The 12,926-nt window shown below is 37.1% G+C and overlaps 1 protein-coding gene across 10 annotated transcripts in view; it reads left to right on the top strand.

Annotated features, from left to right (window-relative positions):
* BIRC6 (baculoviral IAP repeat containing 6) overlaps positions 1–12,926 on the top strand; it is a 210,533-nt gene that overhangs the window by 53,841 nt on the left and 143,766 nt on the right. For 9 of the 10 annotated variants that reach the window (XR_006343615.1, XM_043918289.1, XM_043918288.1 and 6 more), the window contains exons 10-13: positions 90–1,484; positions 6,934–7,083; positions 10,000–10,225; positions 12,369–12,529. Coding sequence is in view for 9 of the 10 variants with exons in the window: in XM_043918289.1 (XP_043774224.1) it covers positions 90–1,484; positions 6,934–7,083; positions 10,000–10,225; positions 12,369–12,529 (1,932 nt within the window). In the remaining variant the exon portion in view is untranslated. The remainder of the gene's footprint in view (positions 1–89; positions 1,485–6,933; positions 7,084–9,999; positions 10,226–12,368; positions 12,530–12,926) is intronic. The other variant, XM_043918293.1, reaches the window with a different exon arrangement.

Raw genomic sequence — 12,926 nt, 5'->3', positions numbered from 1 at the left:
ATTAAAAGAAAATTAATGAAAATGTTATACTACAGATTTTGATTTACATTCACAAGGTCATTTGTAATGAATACTGTTCCTTTTCAAAGGGCATACATCACAGAAGGAAGCCATGGAAGTGAGCCTTGATATAACAGCGCTCAGCATCCTCCAGCAGCCAGAAAAGCTTCAGTGGGAGATTGTTGCAAATGTGCTTGAAGATACTGTTAAGGATCTTGAAGAACTTGGGGCAAATCCTTGCTTAACCAGCTCTAAGAGTGAAAAGACAAAGGAGAAGCACCAGGAACAACACAACATTCCCTTTCCGTGTTTATTAGCTGGAGGTTTATTAACCTATAAATCTCCTGCTACCTCACCCATTAGTAGTAATTCTCACAGGTCACTGGATGGTTTAAGCAGAACTCAGGGTGAAAGTATATCAGAACAAGGGTCAACTGACAATGAATCCTGCACTAACTCAGAATTAAATTCCCCTCTGGTAAGGAGGACTTTACCCATTTTGCTTCTTTATAGCATCAAGGAATCTGATGAGAAAGCAGGAAAAATCTTTTCACAGATGAACAATATAATGAGTAAAAGTTTGCATGATGATGGTTTTACAGTTCCACAGATCATTGAAATGGAGCTGGATAGTCAGGAGCAGTTGTTGTTGCAGGACCCTCCTGTGACTTACATTCAGCAGTTTGCAGATGCGGCAGCCAACCTTACCTCTCCAGATTCTGAGAAGTGGAACTCTGTGTTTCCCAAGCCTGGGACTTTGGTGCAGTGTTTGAGGCTGCCAAAGTTTGCCGAGGAGGAGAATCTTTGTATAGACTCAATAACTCCTTGTGCTGATGGAATTCATTTATTGATAGGACTGCGGACATGCCCTGTTGAATCCTTGAGTGCAATAAATCAAGTAGAGGCCTTGAATAACTTAAATAAATTAAACTCTGCACTATGTAATAGACGGAAAGGTGAGCTGGAATCGAATCTTGCTGCAGTGAATGGTGCAAATATTAGTATAATTCAACATGAATCACCAGCAGATGTACAGACTCCTTTGATAATTCAACCTGAGCAGAGGAACGTTAGTGGTGGATATTTAATACTTTATAAAATGAATTATGCCACTCGGATAGTGACATTAGAAGAGGAGCCAATAAAAATCCAGCATATCAAAGATCCCCAGGACACAATTACCTCGCTCATTTTGCTTCCACCAGATATATTGGATAACCGAGAGGATGACTATGAGGAACCTCCCGAGGAGATGCAGTTAACCTCAAAGAACGGGGTTGAGAGAGGAAAAAAGTCTGATATTTCTACTCTTGGACACCTGGTCATAACCACTCAGGGAGGATATGTAAAAATACTAGATCTTTCAAACTTTGAAATTTTGGCCAAAGTGGAACCTCCGAAAAAGGAGGGCACCGAGGAACAGGACGCATTCGTTTCTGTCATCTACTGCTCGGGCACAGACAGGCTGTGTGCGTGCACCAAAGGTAAGCTGCGGGCCTGTCTGCTGCTTCTGGCAGTCGTAGGGAGGCAGTGTGCGGGGCATTCACCCATGTGTGTGCCTGGTGTGAATCCATAAAGATGGAGAGACATTATGTTTATAATGAAGTGGTAGATCTTTGTACTGTTTTACCTGTTCTTAAAACACTTCTCTACTGCCCTAGGCAAGGATTCTAATTGTAAATAAGTTAGTAAGTCTCTCAGAAAATATCTTCACTGCTTTAACCTCAAGAAAATAACCTGCTGTAATTTCTGTGAGTCCCAGCTGCATCTGCTCAAATTTGTAGCCTTGAACAAATTACTTTAAACTCACTAAACCTTTGTTGATTTATAAACTAGGACAGACAGTCTATTTCCAGGCTTGACAGAATTAAATGAAATAATGTATGTAAAGTTTCTGACACAAATATTATTACATGTTGTTATTTTCTTCTGAAATAAAAGTGGTAAATAATTATTAATTCTGCCAAATAAGTGTTTCTTGTCATATTTAATCCTAAGATTTGCAGACAGTGAATCAGTTTTGCAATATTTGAGGCCTCTTGTAGAGTAACAGGTAGTGTTACTAAGGAATTGCTGACCTTATCAGGCAAAGTGAATAATCCTATTGATTGTTTAGTAGGAATTTAGGACCAGGAGATACTTGAAGCCTCAGTGACTATAACCAGTGCTTGGCAGAAAAATTGGGTTTGGGAAGAGTTATGCATCTCATTCATGGTTCTGGTAGGAATCAATCTGAATTTTTCCTCTCTTTAAAAAGATTTCAAGAGTTTGACTAAGAAGGATAATGGTGGATGTGGTGATGTGGATTGCTTTCTTTGAAATATTTTGTGAAATTAACATGGGGGGAAAAGCCAAATAACATCAACGTCCAACTAGATTATTTTAAAAAAAAGGAATAGTTTAAAATAGCTTTAGAGTAATGAAACTTTCAAAAAAATCATTAAAATACTATGTGGTATCAAGGATAATTTGAGCTTAATCATATATATACCAGTTCATTTCTGTGAGAGTTTTAGTTTTGTTAATTTTAGTCATCACACTAACTTTATGAGGTATGTACTAGTTTTGTCTTCATTTTAGTTATCTCAAAAAAAAAAAACAGGAACTGAGGGAAAGAGAGGTTAAGTAACTTAACTTGCCTAAGTCACAGAGCTAATAAATGACAGAGTTAGTGTTCAGACCTGGGCAGTCTGTCATCATCAGAGTGCTTAAACTACATTAAATTGCCAGAATATAATAAAAGTAGGAGACCCTGCTTTTATTGAACTTTCATGCTGTGAACTTTTTGGTATAGTTTAATCTGAAAGATTAAAAAAAAATGAAAACAGTTTAACTTGCTGTAGGCCATTCGAAATGGAAGTGGTTTTGGAATCTGAGTGACCTATTCCCAGGGCTTGTAGTCATAAGATACTAGTAGTTTTCACAAATGCAATCAGAGTTTAATGATTTGAATTTTTGATGAGATAGGTTTGGCGATTCAGAGGAGAGATAACATTTAAGTTATAAAATAGATCATTGTTTTCATGGAGTTTAGACAATGACAGTTTCTAGGAAGTGATCATGATTGTGATGGAATTCAGATGAATTGAAGGACAAGAGAAAACATGAGAAGTTAATTGCTTTAAAAATTATTCCCCATGTGAAGTAATTAGCCTCCAACTAAAAAAAAAAAAAAAAATTATTCCCCAGTTGCTTAAGGATTAATTGATCAAGATGCATTTGAAAAGATGAGATTAATAGCAATAAAGAGGACAAAAAAGTTGTTTTATAATGTTCAAATAACAATCCATAAAGTAGAATTTTAAAAGCACTGTAAACTGTAAATCGAATGGATTTGACACTGTCTCGTAAGTATATTCAAATCGTATAAAACTTTTCTCATGGAGAAACATTGAGTCTGTTGATTAAAACCTACAATTAGTGCTATAAATTAACTTTTTTTGCACAGCATGTATATGGGATCTTAGTTCCTCAATCAGGGGTTGAACCCATACTCCCTGCGGTGGAAGTATGGTGCTGCTGACCTCTGGCGCTTCCTACCAATTACTTCCTGTTCTGTCCTTTGGTGTGATGTCACTGGTGCTTGTGTTGATTCTGTTTTTTAATACCTTTTCTTGAAGTTGTCTTCTTATTGGATTATCACAGTCTACTTCAGAGTAATGCTAGCTTAAATCTAGTAAAATACAGAAACTCTGCTCTGATTTTTCTCTCTCCCAGCTTTGTGCTACTGTTGTCTTATATATTACATTTAGATGAGTTATAAATCCAACCAAAAAATGTTATTTCATATAGTCTGTATCTTCTAAAAGAGTTAAATGAGAAAGAAGTATGTTCACCTACTTTTGGCATTTTGTTTTTTTCTTGTGAATTTAGTGTTGCCTTCAGCTCATCTAGAAAGACTTTCGTTAGTACTTATGGCAAGGCTAGCAGAAAACTCGGTCTTTGTTTATTTGGAAATGTCTCTATTTCACATTCATTTTTGAGGAATGATGCTGTATGTAAAATTATTGATTGTTCCTGCACCTATTATTCTGTTGTTACTTCTGTTGATCTATTATTATTTTTTGATGAGAACTCTTAGGATTTACTCTTAACAGTTTTCATATGTAACATGCAACTATTGATCTGTTTTTATTTCACTGATACCTTCTACTGTCATCTCAAATCTGCATTGAGTCTCTAGCAAACTTTTCATTTTAGTTACTTTTCAATTCTAAGAATTGCCTTTTGTTCTTTAAAAATAATTTCTGCTAATTTGTTTAGATGATTTGTTGATTCATTTTTACCATTCGTTTTCTGAATTCTTTATACCTGATGTCCTTTTATTATTTAAAATATTTACAACAGCTTCTTTGACTTATTTGTCTGCTAAATCTAAATCTGGGTGCCCAGAGATATGTCTCATTGCTTTTGCTTTTCTTGAACATGGGTCACTCTTCACATGTTTCATAATTTTCTGTTCAATACTGGACATTTTAAATAACATTGTAGAACCTCTGCATTCTGATTTACCCCCGCCCCCCACGTTTGGAAATTGTTGTTATGTGATTGTTTGGTAACCCACCTGGACTAAATGTGTGAAGTCTGTTTCTTTTGCAGCTACTGATGTCTCTACTCTGGTTTTTAAAGACTTGTTTCTTATTTGTTACCTGTCTGTCCACATAGTTTAGTGTTCAGCTAAAGATTTTGATAATTGGTTGTGACCGGATACCTTTTTTGGGCAAGATTGTGTTCAAGTGTGCCCTGGCTTTTGTTTTCTTTATTTTTATTTTCTCTTGTGCCCTTTCAGGTCTTTTCTGCATAAGCTTTGGGGCTTAGTAGACTGGGAATGTGTTGATGACTTGGGCCCCATCTGATCTTTGCTGCACATATGTGCAACCTCTGATCAGTGTGGAATATTTGAGATGTTTACCAAGCCCCCTATGTTTCTCTCACTTTCTGTAACTCTTTAAATCCCTGGTTAGTCCTGGTGGTTTGCTTGCCCCACACAGAATGCTGGATTCAGATAGCAAATCATTGAGTCCCTGTGACAGTAGTAGCAAATCTGGTTTTCACCATTTGACTCACTCTGTTTAAATGACAGTTTGTTCAATTTTATAATTGCCTTTTAAGAGTAAGATTTCTCTTATTTTGTCATGTTGGAAGTAAATCTCCAATTATTTTATTTACTTATTTTTATTTCTTAAATATTTTGCTAAGCTCACTTTCCATTTTTTTCTGTGGTAGAAATATGAAAAATAGAAATTTGATTTGGTTTCATTTTCTTGTGAATGCTTCAAAAAATTAAGAAGAATTGTTGTTCACTTTTTTTTTTTTAATTTATTTTTTCAGTGGGTTTTGTCATACATTGACATGAATCAGCAATAGATTTACACGTATTCCCCATCCAGATCCCCCCTCCCACCTCCCTCTCCACCCGATTCCTCTGGATCTTCCCAGTGCACCAGGCCCGAGCACTTGTCTTATGCATCCCACCTGGGCTGGTGACCTGTTTCACCATAGATAATATACATGCTGTTCTTTTGCAACATCCCACCCTCACCTTCTCCCACAGAGTTCAAAAGTCTGTTCTGTACTTCTGTGTCTCTTTTTCTGTTTTGCATAAAGGGTTGTCGTTACCATCTTTCTAAATTCCATATATATGTGTTAGTATGCTGTAATGTTCTTTATCTTTCTGGCTTACTTCACTCTGTATAATGGGCTCCAGTTTCATCCATCTCATTAGAACTGGTTCAAATGAATTCTTTTTAACGGCTGAGTAATATTCCATGGTGTATATGTACCACAGCTTCCTTATCCATTCGTCTGCTGATGGGCATCTAGGTTGCTTGCATGTCCTGGCTATTATAAACAGTGCTGCGATGAACATTGGGGTGCACGTGTCTCTTTCAGTTCTGGTTTCCTCAGTGTGTATGCCCAGAAGTGGGATTGCTGGGTCATATGGCAGTTCTATTTCCAGTTTTTTAAGAAATCTCCACACTGTTTTCCATAGCGGCTGTACTAGTTTGCATTCCCACCAACAGTGTAAGAGGGTTCCCTTTTCTCCACACCCTCTCCAGCATTTATTGCTTGTAGACTTTTGGATAGCAGCCATCCTGACTGGTGTGTAATGGTACCTCATTGTGGTTTTGATTTGCATTTCTCTGATAATGAGTGATGTTGAGCATCTTTTCATGTGTTTGTTAGCCATCTGTATGTCTTCTTTGGAGAAATGTCTGTTTAGTTCTTTGGCCCATTTTTTGATTGGGTCATTTATTTTTCTGGAATTGAGCTGCAGGAGTTGCTTGTATATTTTTGAGATTAATCCTTTGTCTGTTTCTTCATTTGCTATTATTTTCTCCCAATCTGAGGGCTGTCTTTTCACCTTACTTATAGTTTCCTTTGTTGTGCAAAAGCTTTTAAGTTTCATTAGGTCCCATTTGTTTAGTTTTGCTTTTATTTCCAATATTCTGGGAGGTGGGTCATATAGGATCTTGCTGTGGTTTATGTCGGAGAGTGTTTTGCCTATGTTCTCCTCTAGGAGTTTTATAGTTTCTGGTCTTACATTTAGATCTTTAATCCATTCACTTTTGCTATTGCTTGATTAAGAGAGTAGGCTGTGGATTCCAGTATAGCTAGTGCATCAGTTTTCTCATCTGTAAAGTGGCCACATACTCCCTACTTTAGGTTATTTGTGAAGACTAAATGAATTAAGCACTTAAAATAATGTCTTACACGTGTAAGTACTAGAGAAACAACTATTTTCACATATGAAATTGTAATTCCGTGACAATTTGATTTCTAAGTTGTTGGAAATGTATCACTTTGGTAGCCCTCTTTTTCTGCCTTTTAAGTGGTGTTAGAGTAAATTAAGTTTCTTAACTAAGTAGCAAGCACTTGTCTGTCTACCTATTTTTCAAATACCTGTGTTGATGGGATTTTACTGTACTATAGGTGGTGAGCTTCATTTTCTCCAAATTGGAGGAACCTGTGATGATATTGATGAAGCTGACATACTAGTGGATGGATCTCTTTCTAAAGGAATAGAGCCGTCTTCAGAAGGTTCCAAACCTTTATCAAATCCTTCAAGTCCTGGCATTTCAGGTATGATACTAACTTTTAAAAATGATTTTTAAAAAATGCAAATTCTTGTGATGTTCAAAGTTTTCTGAATCACTCTTTTATAATCTAAAACATTATTTAATTTTTTGTAGTCAATTCTTGGTTACTTTGAGAGAGTTCATTTCCTTGTTGATATTCTTTTATCAGACTTGTTTTTGTATATTATTTATCACTGTTTTCAGTAGTTGGAAAATGTTGTAAACATTAAAATAAGAAATGGTTCTCAACCTGTGGTAAGTTGGCCAGTTTTGGTAAAGTCACCTAAGAGGTAACATCATGATTTTGGTTGTTTAAGAAACTTTTAGTGTAGTTAGGATGGAACAAAACAATATGAAAGAGTGAAGAATTCACTGAGTAAGTGTAAAGTGACTGGAATGGCTAATATTAATTACTCCTGGAATAGAAATGCTGAAAAAATATTCTTTCCTTGGGGTGATATTTTCAGACCCTCGTCACCCCGTTGTGATCTTTTAGATGGGTTAGGTTTTGTTTGTGGTTTCTCCCATTTTGCCTTTTCTCCATGTACTGCCCCCTGAACTTGTTTTTTAGGAGGTTGTTAGCATTGTTACTCCTGCTTAAAAATCTTTTGCGTGCTCTGTGGACTAATAACTCTGGTCTTCCGCTCAACCTCCAGTCACTGGAGACTCTCCGTGATCTCTAAAGTGTATTCAGCTTCATGCTCTCCATTTGTTACTGAGCTCTCCTCCCCTGCCCTTGCCCTGTACCACGGTCCTTTTGTACTTCCACATGCTGATATATTTTATCCTTGGCACCTACCACACTTTATTCCCCAACCTAACTATTAAAAGAAACCTAGCATTTAAAAGGGAGGAGGAAATGGCAACGCATTCCAGCATTCTTGCCTAGAGAATCCTGTGGACAGAAGAGCCTGGTGGGCTGCCGCCTGTGGGGTCTCACAGAGTTGGACACAGCTGAAGCGCCTTAGCATGCATGCATCCATTGGAGAAGGAAATGGCAACCCACTCCGGTATTCTTGCCTGGAGAATCCCAGGGACAGAGGAGCCTGGTGGGCTGCCGTCTGTGGGGTCGCCCAGAGTCGGACATGACTGAAGCGACTTAGCAGCAGCATTTAAAAGAAATTTAATGAATCTTTAATGAAAAATGTGTTTAAACTCAAATGTATTCCAAACAGAAATAACACACAAAATTGTTACTTCTTTTTTGTGAATCTGTACATTTAGGAATTTGATCATTCTTCTTTGCACTAAAGGCAAACTTTGCGTGATTACTGGTGTGATAAGTCTTAATTTTAGTGATTACTTGTGTGATATGTACCTTATTTCAGGGCTTCTCACTCTCAGCACTGTTGACATTTCGGACTAGGTAATTCTTTGTGGTGGGAGGTCTGTCTTGTGCTGTATTAGCCATAAATGTAGCTTCTACCTACTCGATTCCAGTAGTAGACAACAGTTGCCTCCATCCATGTGGCCCTTGGGAGGCAAGATTATCCTCTGTTGAGATAAAGTGACTCATGTCTCTTGCTATGTATAATTGGACTTGCTTGTCTTGATTACTATACAAGTTGGTTTAAAAAGCTAACATACTGAATGTTTTCATATTTTATGGGATATTGGCATAATAATTTTCATATAAAATCCATAATATACTCTTTAGTAAAGATGAATTAGGTTATAAACAAGTAAATAATGTAAAGGAGCATTATATGCTGTTAAATGTTTGCAAACAATATTAATAGCTTCAGTCATTTTTTAAAAAGCCCTAAGCTTTGAGGGCTTTTTAAAAAGCCCTTTGTTTTTGAACTGTGGTGTTGGAGAAGACTCTTGAGAGTCCCTTGGACTGCAAGGAAATCCAACCAGTCCATCCTAAAGGAAATCAGTCCTGAATATTCATTGGAAGGATTGATGCTGAAGCTGAAACTCCAATACTTTGGCCACCTGATGTGAAGGGCTGACTCACTGGAAAAGACCCTGATGCTGGTAAAGATTGATGGCGGGAGGAGAAGGGGATGACAGAGGATGAGGTGGTTGGATGGCATCACCAACTCAATGGACATGAGTTTGAGTAAACTCTGGGATTTAGTGATGGACCTGGAGGCCTGGTGAGGTCCGTGGGGTCGCAAAGAGTTGGACATGACTGAGTGACTGAACTGAACTGAGCTGAACTGAAGCTTTGAGGAAAAACATACTTTGAATACACTTACAGTAATTTTATAGAACTAAATGTAAACTTTCTTTGTGAAACTATTCTAAATTTATCAGATTTCATATTTTAGTCTTTAAAAAATTTTTTTTGTTAATTGAAACAAGTTTTTCAGCTTTGTCATATGTTAGCCTTTCCAAAGATGTGAATACATATATTTGTAAAAGCAAACTTATCACTCTGAATCAGGTTATTACTCTTACAATACTGGTATGTGTACATGGTATTCTTAAGTACCCTAGAAGTGGAAAAAATACTGCTTTGAGTTTTTGGTTTGTGTTTTTTTGCCATCAGTATAGCTTTGATTTTTTTTTTTAAATTACTTTTTAACAGAGTAAAAAAGAGCAGGTATTGTGTGCTTGCAGATGTTTAACATTGTGTTTTGTAAATAACAAAGTGTAAAAGTTAATTATTGATGTAAGTCAGGGCTTACATTTCAGCACCACTCCTTTTGTTGCCCTTGTTAATCTGGGGCTCATTAAATCTTGGTCAGGGCTCTTCTGAGGTTGATTTTGGGTTTCTCCAATAATAAGTTCCCTTTCTATAATTTAAAATATTTGAGGTGGATTTTTCTTATACCTTATGGACTTAGTGCTAGTTACTTTAGCCTGCATTTTTAGGCTATTTGGCAAATGTTGTAATTGACTAGACAAAAACATGGATTAAAATTTCTTTCTTTTAAAACCAATTTCAAACTCTGCATTCACTCTTATTAAGGAGTTGATTTATTGGTGGACCAGCCATTCACCGTTGACATCTTGACATCTCTGGTGGAGCTAACCCGCTTTGAGACTTTGACTCCACGGTTTTCAGCTACTGTTCCGCCCTGCTGGGTGGAAGTTCAACAAGAACAGCAGCAAAGGAGGCATCCTCAACATTTGCATCAGCAGCATCATGGGGATGCTGCTCAGCATACTAGAACTTGGAAACTACAGACTGACAGGTAAAACATTCTTCCAAGGTATTTAATTTCAGTTAAGTTTTAAGTTCATCTTATAGTGACAACATAGAATTATTATATATATGTTACTCTTTCTGTTAGCTTTTGCATATTAACAGTTTTGTTTGTTTCATTTGTCACCTTGGTTTTGTAAATTCCTATATTCTTTTTTAAAAAAATGTTTATTTTTGACTGTGCTGGGTCTTTGTTGCTGCCTGGACTTTCTAGTTGCAGGTAGGGGCTACTCTGTAGTTGCAGTGTGTGGGCTTCTCATTGCAATGGCTTTTCTCGTTGTGGTGCATGGACTTTAGGGTGTGTGGGCATCTGTAGTTGTGGTACGTGGTCTCAGTAGTTGTGATTCCCACACTTTAGGTTAAGGTTCAGTAGTTTTGATGCATGGACTTAGTTGCTCCGTGGCATGGTGGGATCTTCCTTGACTAGGCATCTAACCAGTGTCTCCTGCTTTACCACTGAACCATCAAGGAAGCCTGGAAATTCCTGTATGCTTGTTCTTAGCTGTAGGATAAAATGCTGAGGGTAATCCCTCCTTTCATTTAGTTTGTTAAATAGATCTGTAGATTGTATCACTAAATATTTAAATGTTTGTTTTGTACAGCTACTTCTTTTTTTGTTGTTGCTAATATGGGTTCCCTTAAAAAAAAATTTTTTTTTCTACTGAAGTGTAGTCGGTTTACAATGTGTTAAGTTTCAGCTGTACCGCAGAGTGATCAGTTATACATATACCCACTCTTTTTTTAAGATTCTTTCCCGTATAGGACATTACAGAGTATTGAGTCGAGTTCCCTGTGCTATATAGTTACATGGTAGTGTGTATATGTTAATCCCAATCTCCCAGTTGTGCAGGTACTTTGGAAGGTACTAGTAAAATGGCTCTTATGAAATTTACATTCTCGTGGTGATAGACAGGCAGTTGAGACAGATATCTACTATGTCATATAGTCATAAAAGCTTTGAAACACATTAAAACAGAATGGCGATAGAGTTGTTGGGTGTGCACCTGTGTGTGAGAGAAAATGTGATATTTTTATATAAGGGGTCTCAGAAAGGCTTCCATGAGGACATTAATTTGGAGACAACAGAAAGTACGGAGATCCTGAGGAGTATATGTTACAAATTTTAGGAGGAGCATGGAGGCTACTGGTTAAGTGCAGTGAACATGGAGGAGAGTGATAGGAAGTGAGATCAAAGGAAATAGTTGGTAGCTAAATCATGAATGTCTTTATAGGCTACAGTGAGACTTTTATGTTGAGTGAGATGGGAAGGTGTTAGATAGTTTTGAATATAGGAGTGATGCGATATGATTTATGTTTTAGAAGGATATACTAAGACCACTGTGTTGATAGTAGATTATGAGTGGTTGTGGTGTGTGTATTAGAGGGAAGAGGCAGGAGCGAGAATTCTAACTTGAATGCTATTGTGGTAGTTCGGATGATTGTGGTGGTGACGGTGAATTGGACCCTGATGACAGTTGGCAGAGGCAGTGAGAATAGTGGTCAGATACCGCGTGGAGGCAGGAGGAGTCCTGTGTGCTGGTGTACTGAGCATCTGGTGTGAGTGAGAAATGTTACGGATGACTAATGTTTTGGATTGAGCTCATTAAAAAATGGAATTTCTTTTTACAGCTTTTAGAATTGGTTATCTAGTAGTTTGGGGTTACTTATGTTAAGTTTGAGATATCTGGTAGGCATTTGGATTTGAATCTGAAATTTAGTGGAGGAGATTTACTTTTTAGCACATATACAGAATTTAAATCAGAGAACAGACATGTATAAGAAATACAAAATGTTCTTATTTTAAAATACAAATTCCTGTGACCCCACTCTTAAATCAGGGTGGGCCCATAAGTCTGCACATAATTCTGATGCACAGTATTTCACACTTAGAGGAACAAGGGCTTTTTGGAGTATACAGTGCCCAAGGCAGGTATGGATTCCTGAGGTAAGATTCTTCATTGCCCTAAGTTTAACTTTTCTCAGTAGAACTGCTTATCTTCTCCCATAATCCCACTGAGAAACATTTGGTTTTGTTGGAGACTGCACATCAGAGTACGAAAGGTAGTATTAGTGATAAGATGGTTACAGCTAAAGAAAGATTTCACTCTATCATTTTCTCCCTTATTTGACAGCAACAGCTGGGATGAACATGTATTTGAATTGGTTCTACCTAAAGCTTGTATGGTTGGACATGTGGACTTCAAATTTGTTTTGAACTCAAACATCACCAATATTCCACAGATACAAGTGACACTGCTGAAAAATAAAGCTCCAGGCTTAGGGAAAGTCAATGGTAAGAATGGATCAAAATTTGAAGATTTTATCATGTAGTTGGGTTTCTTAACAAAACTAATTTTCAACTTGGCTGTCTAGTTTTGACATCCCTTCTTGCTCCCACACCCCTGTGCTCTTTTCCTTCTCTACTTTTTTGTGGTTCTGTTTAGAGAAGTTTATCCAGAAACATTGAAGAACTTCTCAGTAACTCTCTGTTGTTCAGAATTGCATAAACTTGAGTAATTTAATTATGGTTTTAGGCAGTTAGTTCCTTTGTGAGTTAGTTTCACTTTTAGCATTACTGCACTTAACGCATTTCTCTTTGTGAGAGGAGACTTGTTTGTAAAAAGAACTTTGTTATGGAATGCATATATTCTTTTAAGGTTATTAGTAAAACTCAGAATGTAGTGCCAGGA

Source organism: Cervus elaphus, chromosome 11 (assembly GCF_910594005.1).
Source record: "Cervus elaphus chromosome 11, mCerEla1.1, whole genome shotgun sequence".
In the NCBI taxonomy this organism is placed as follows: Eukaryota; Metazoa; Chordata; class Mammalia; order Artiodactyla; family Cervidae; genus Cervus; species Cervus elaphus.
This window is presented reverse-complemented; position numbering and strand designations above follow the sequence as displayed.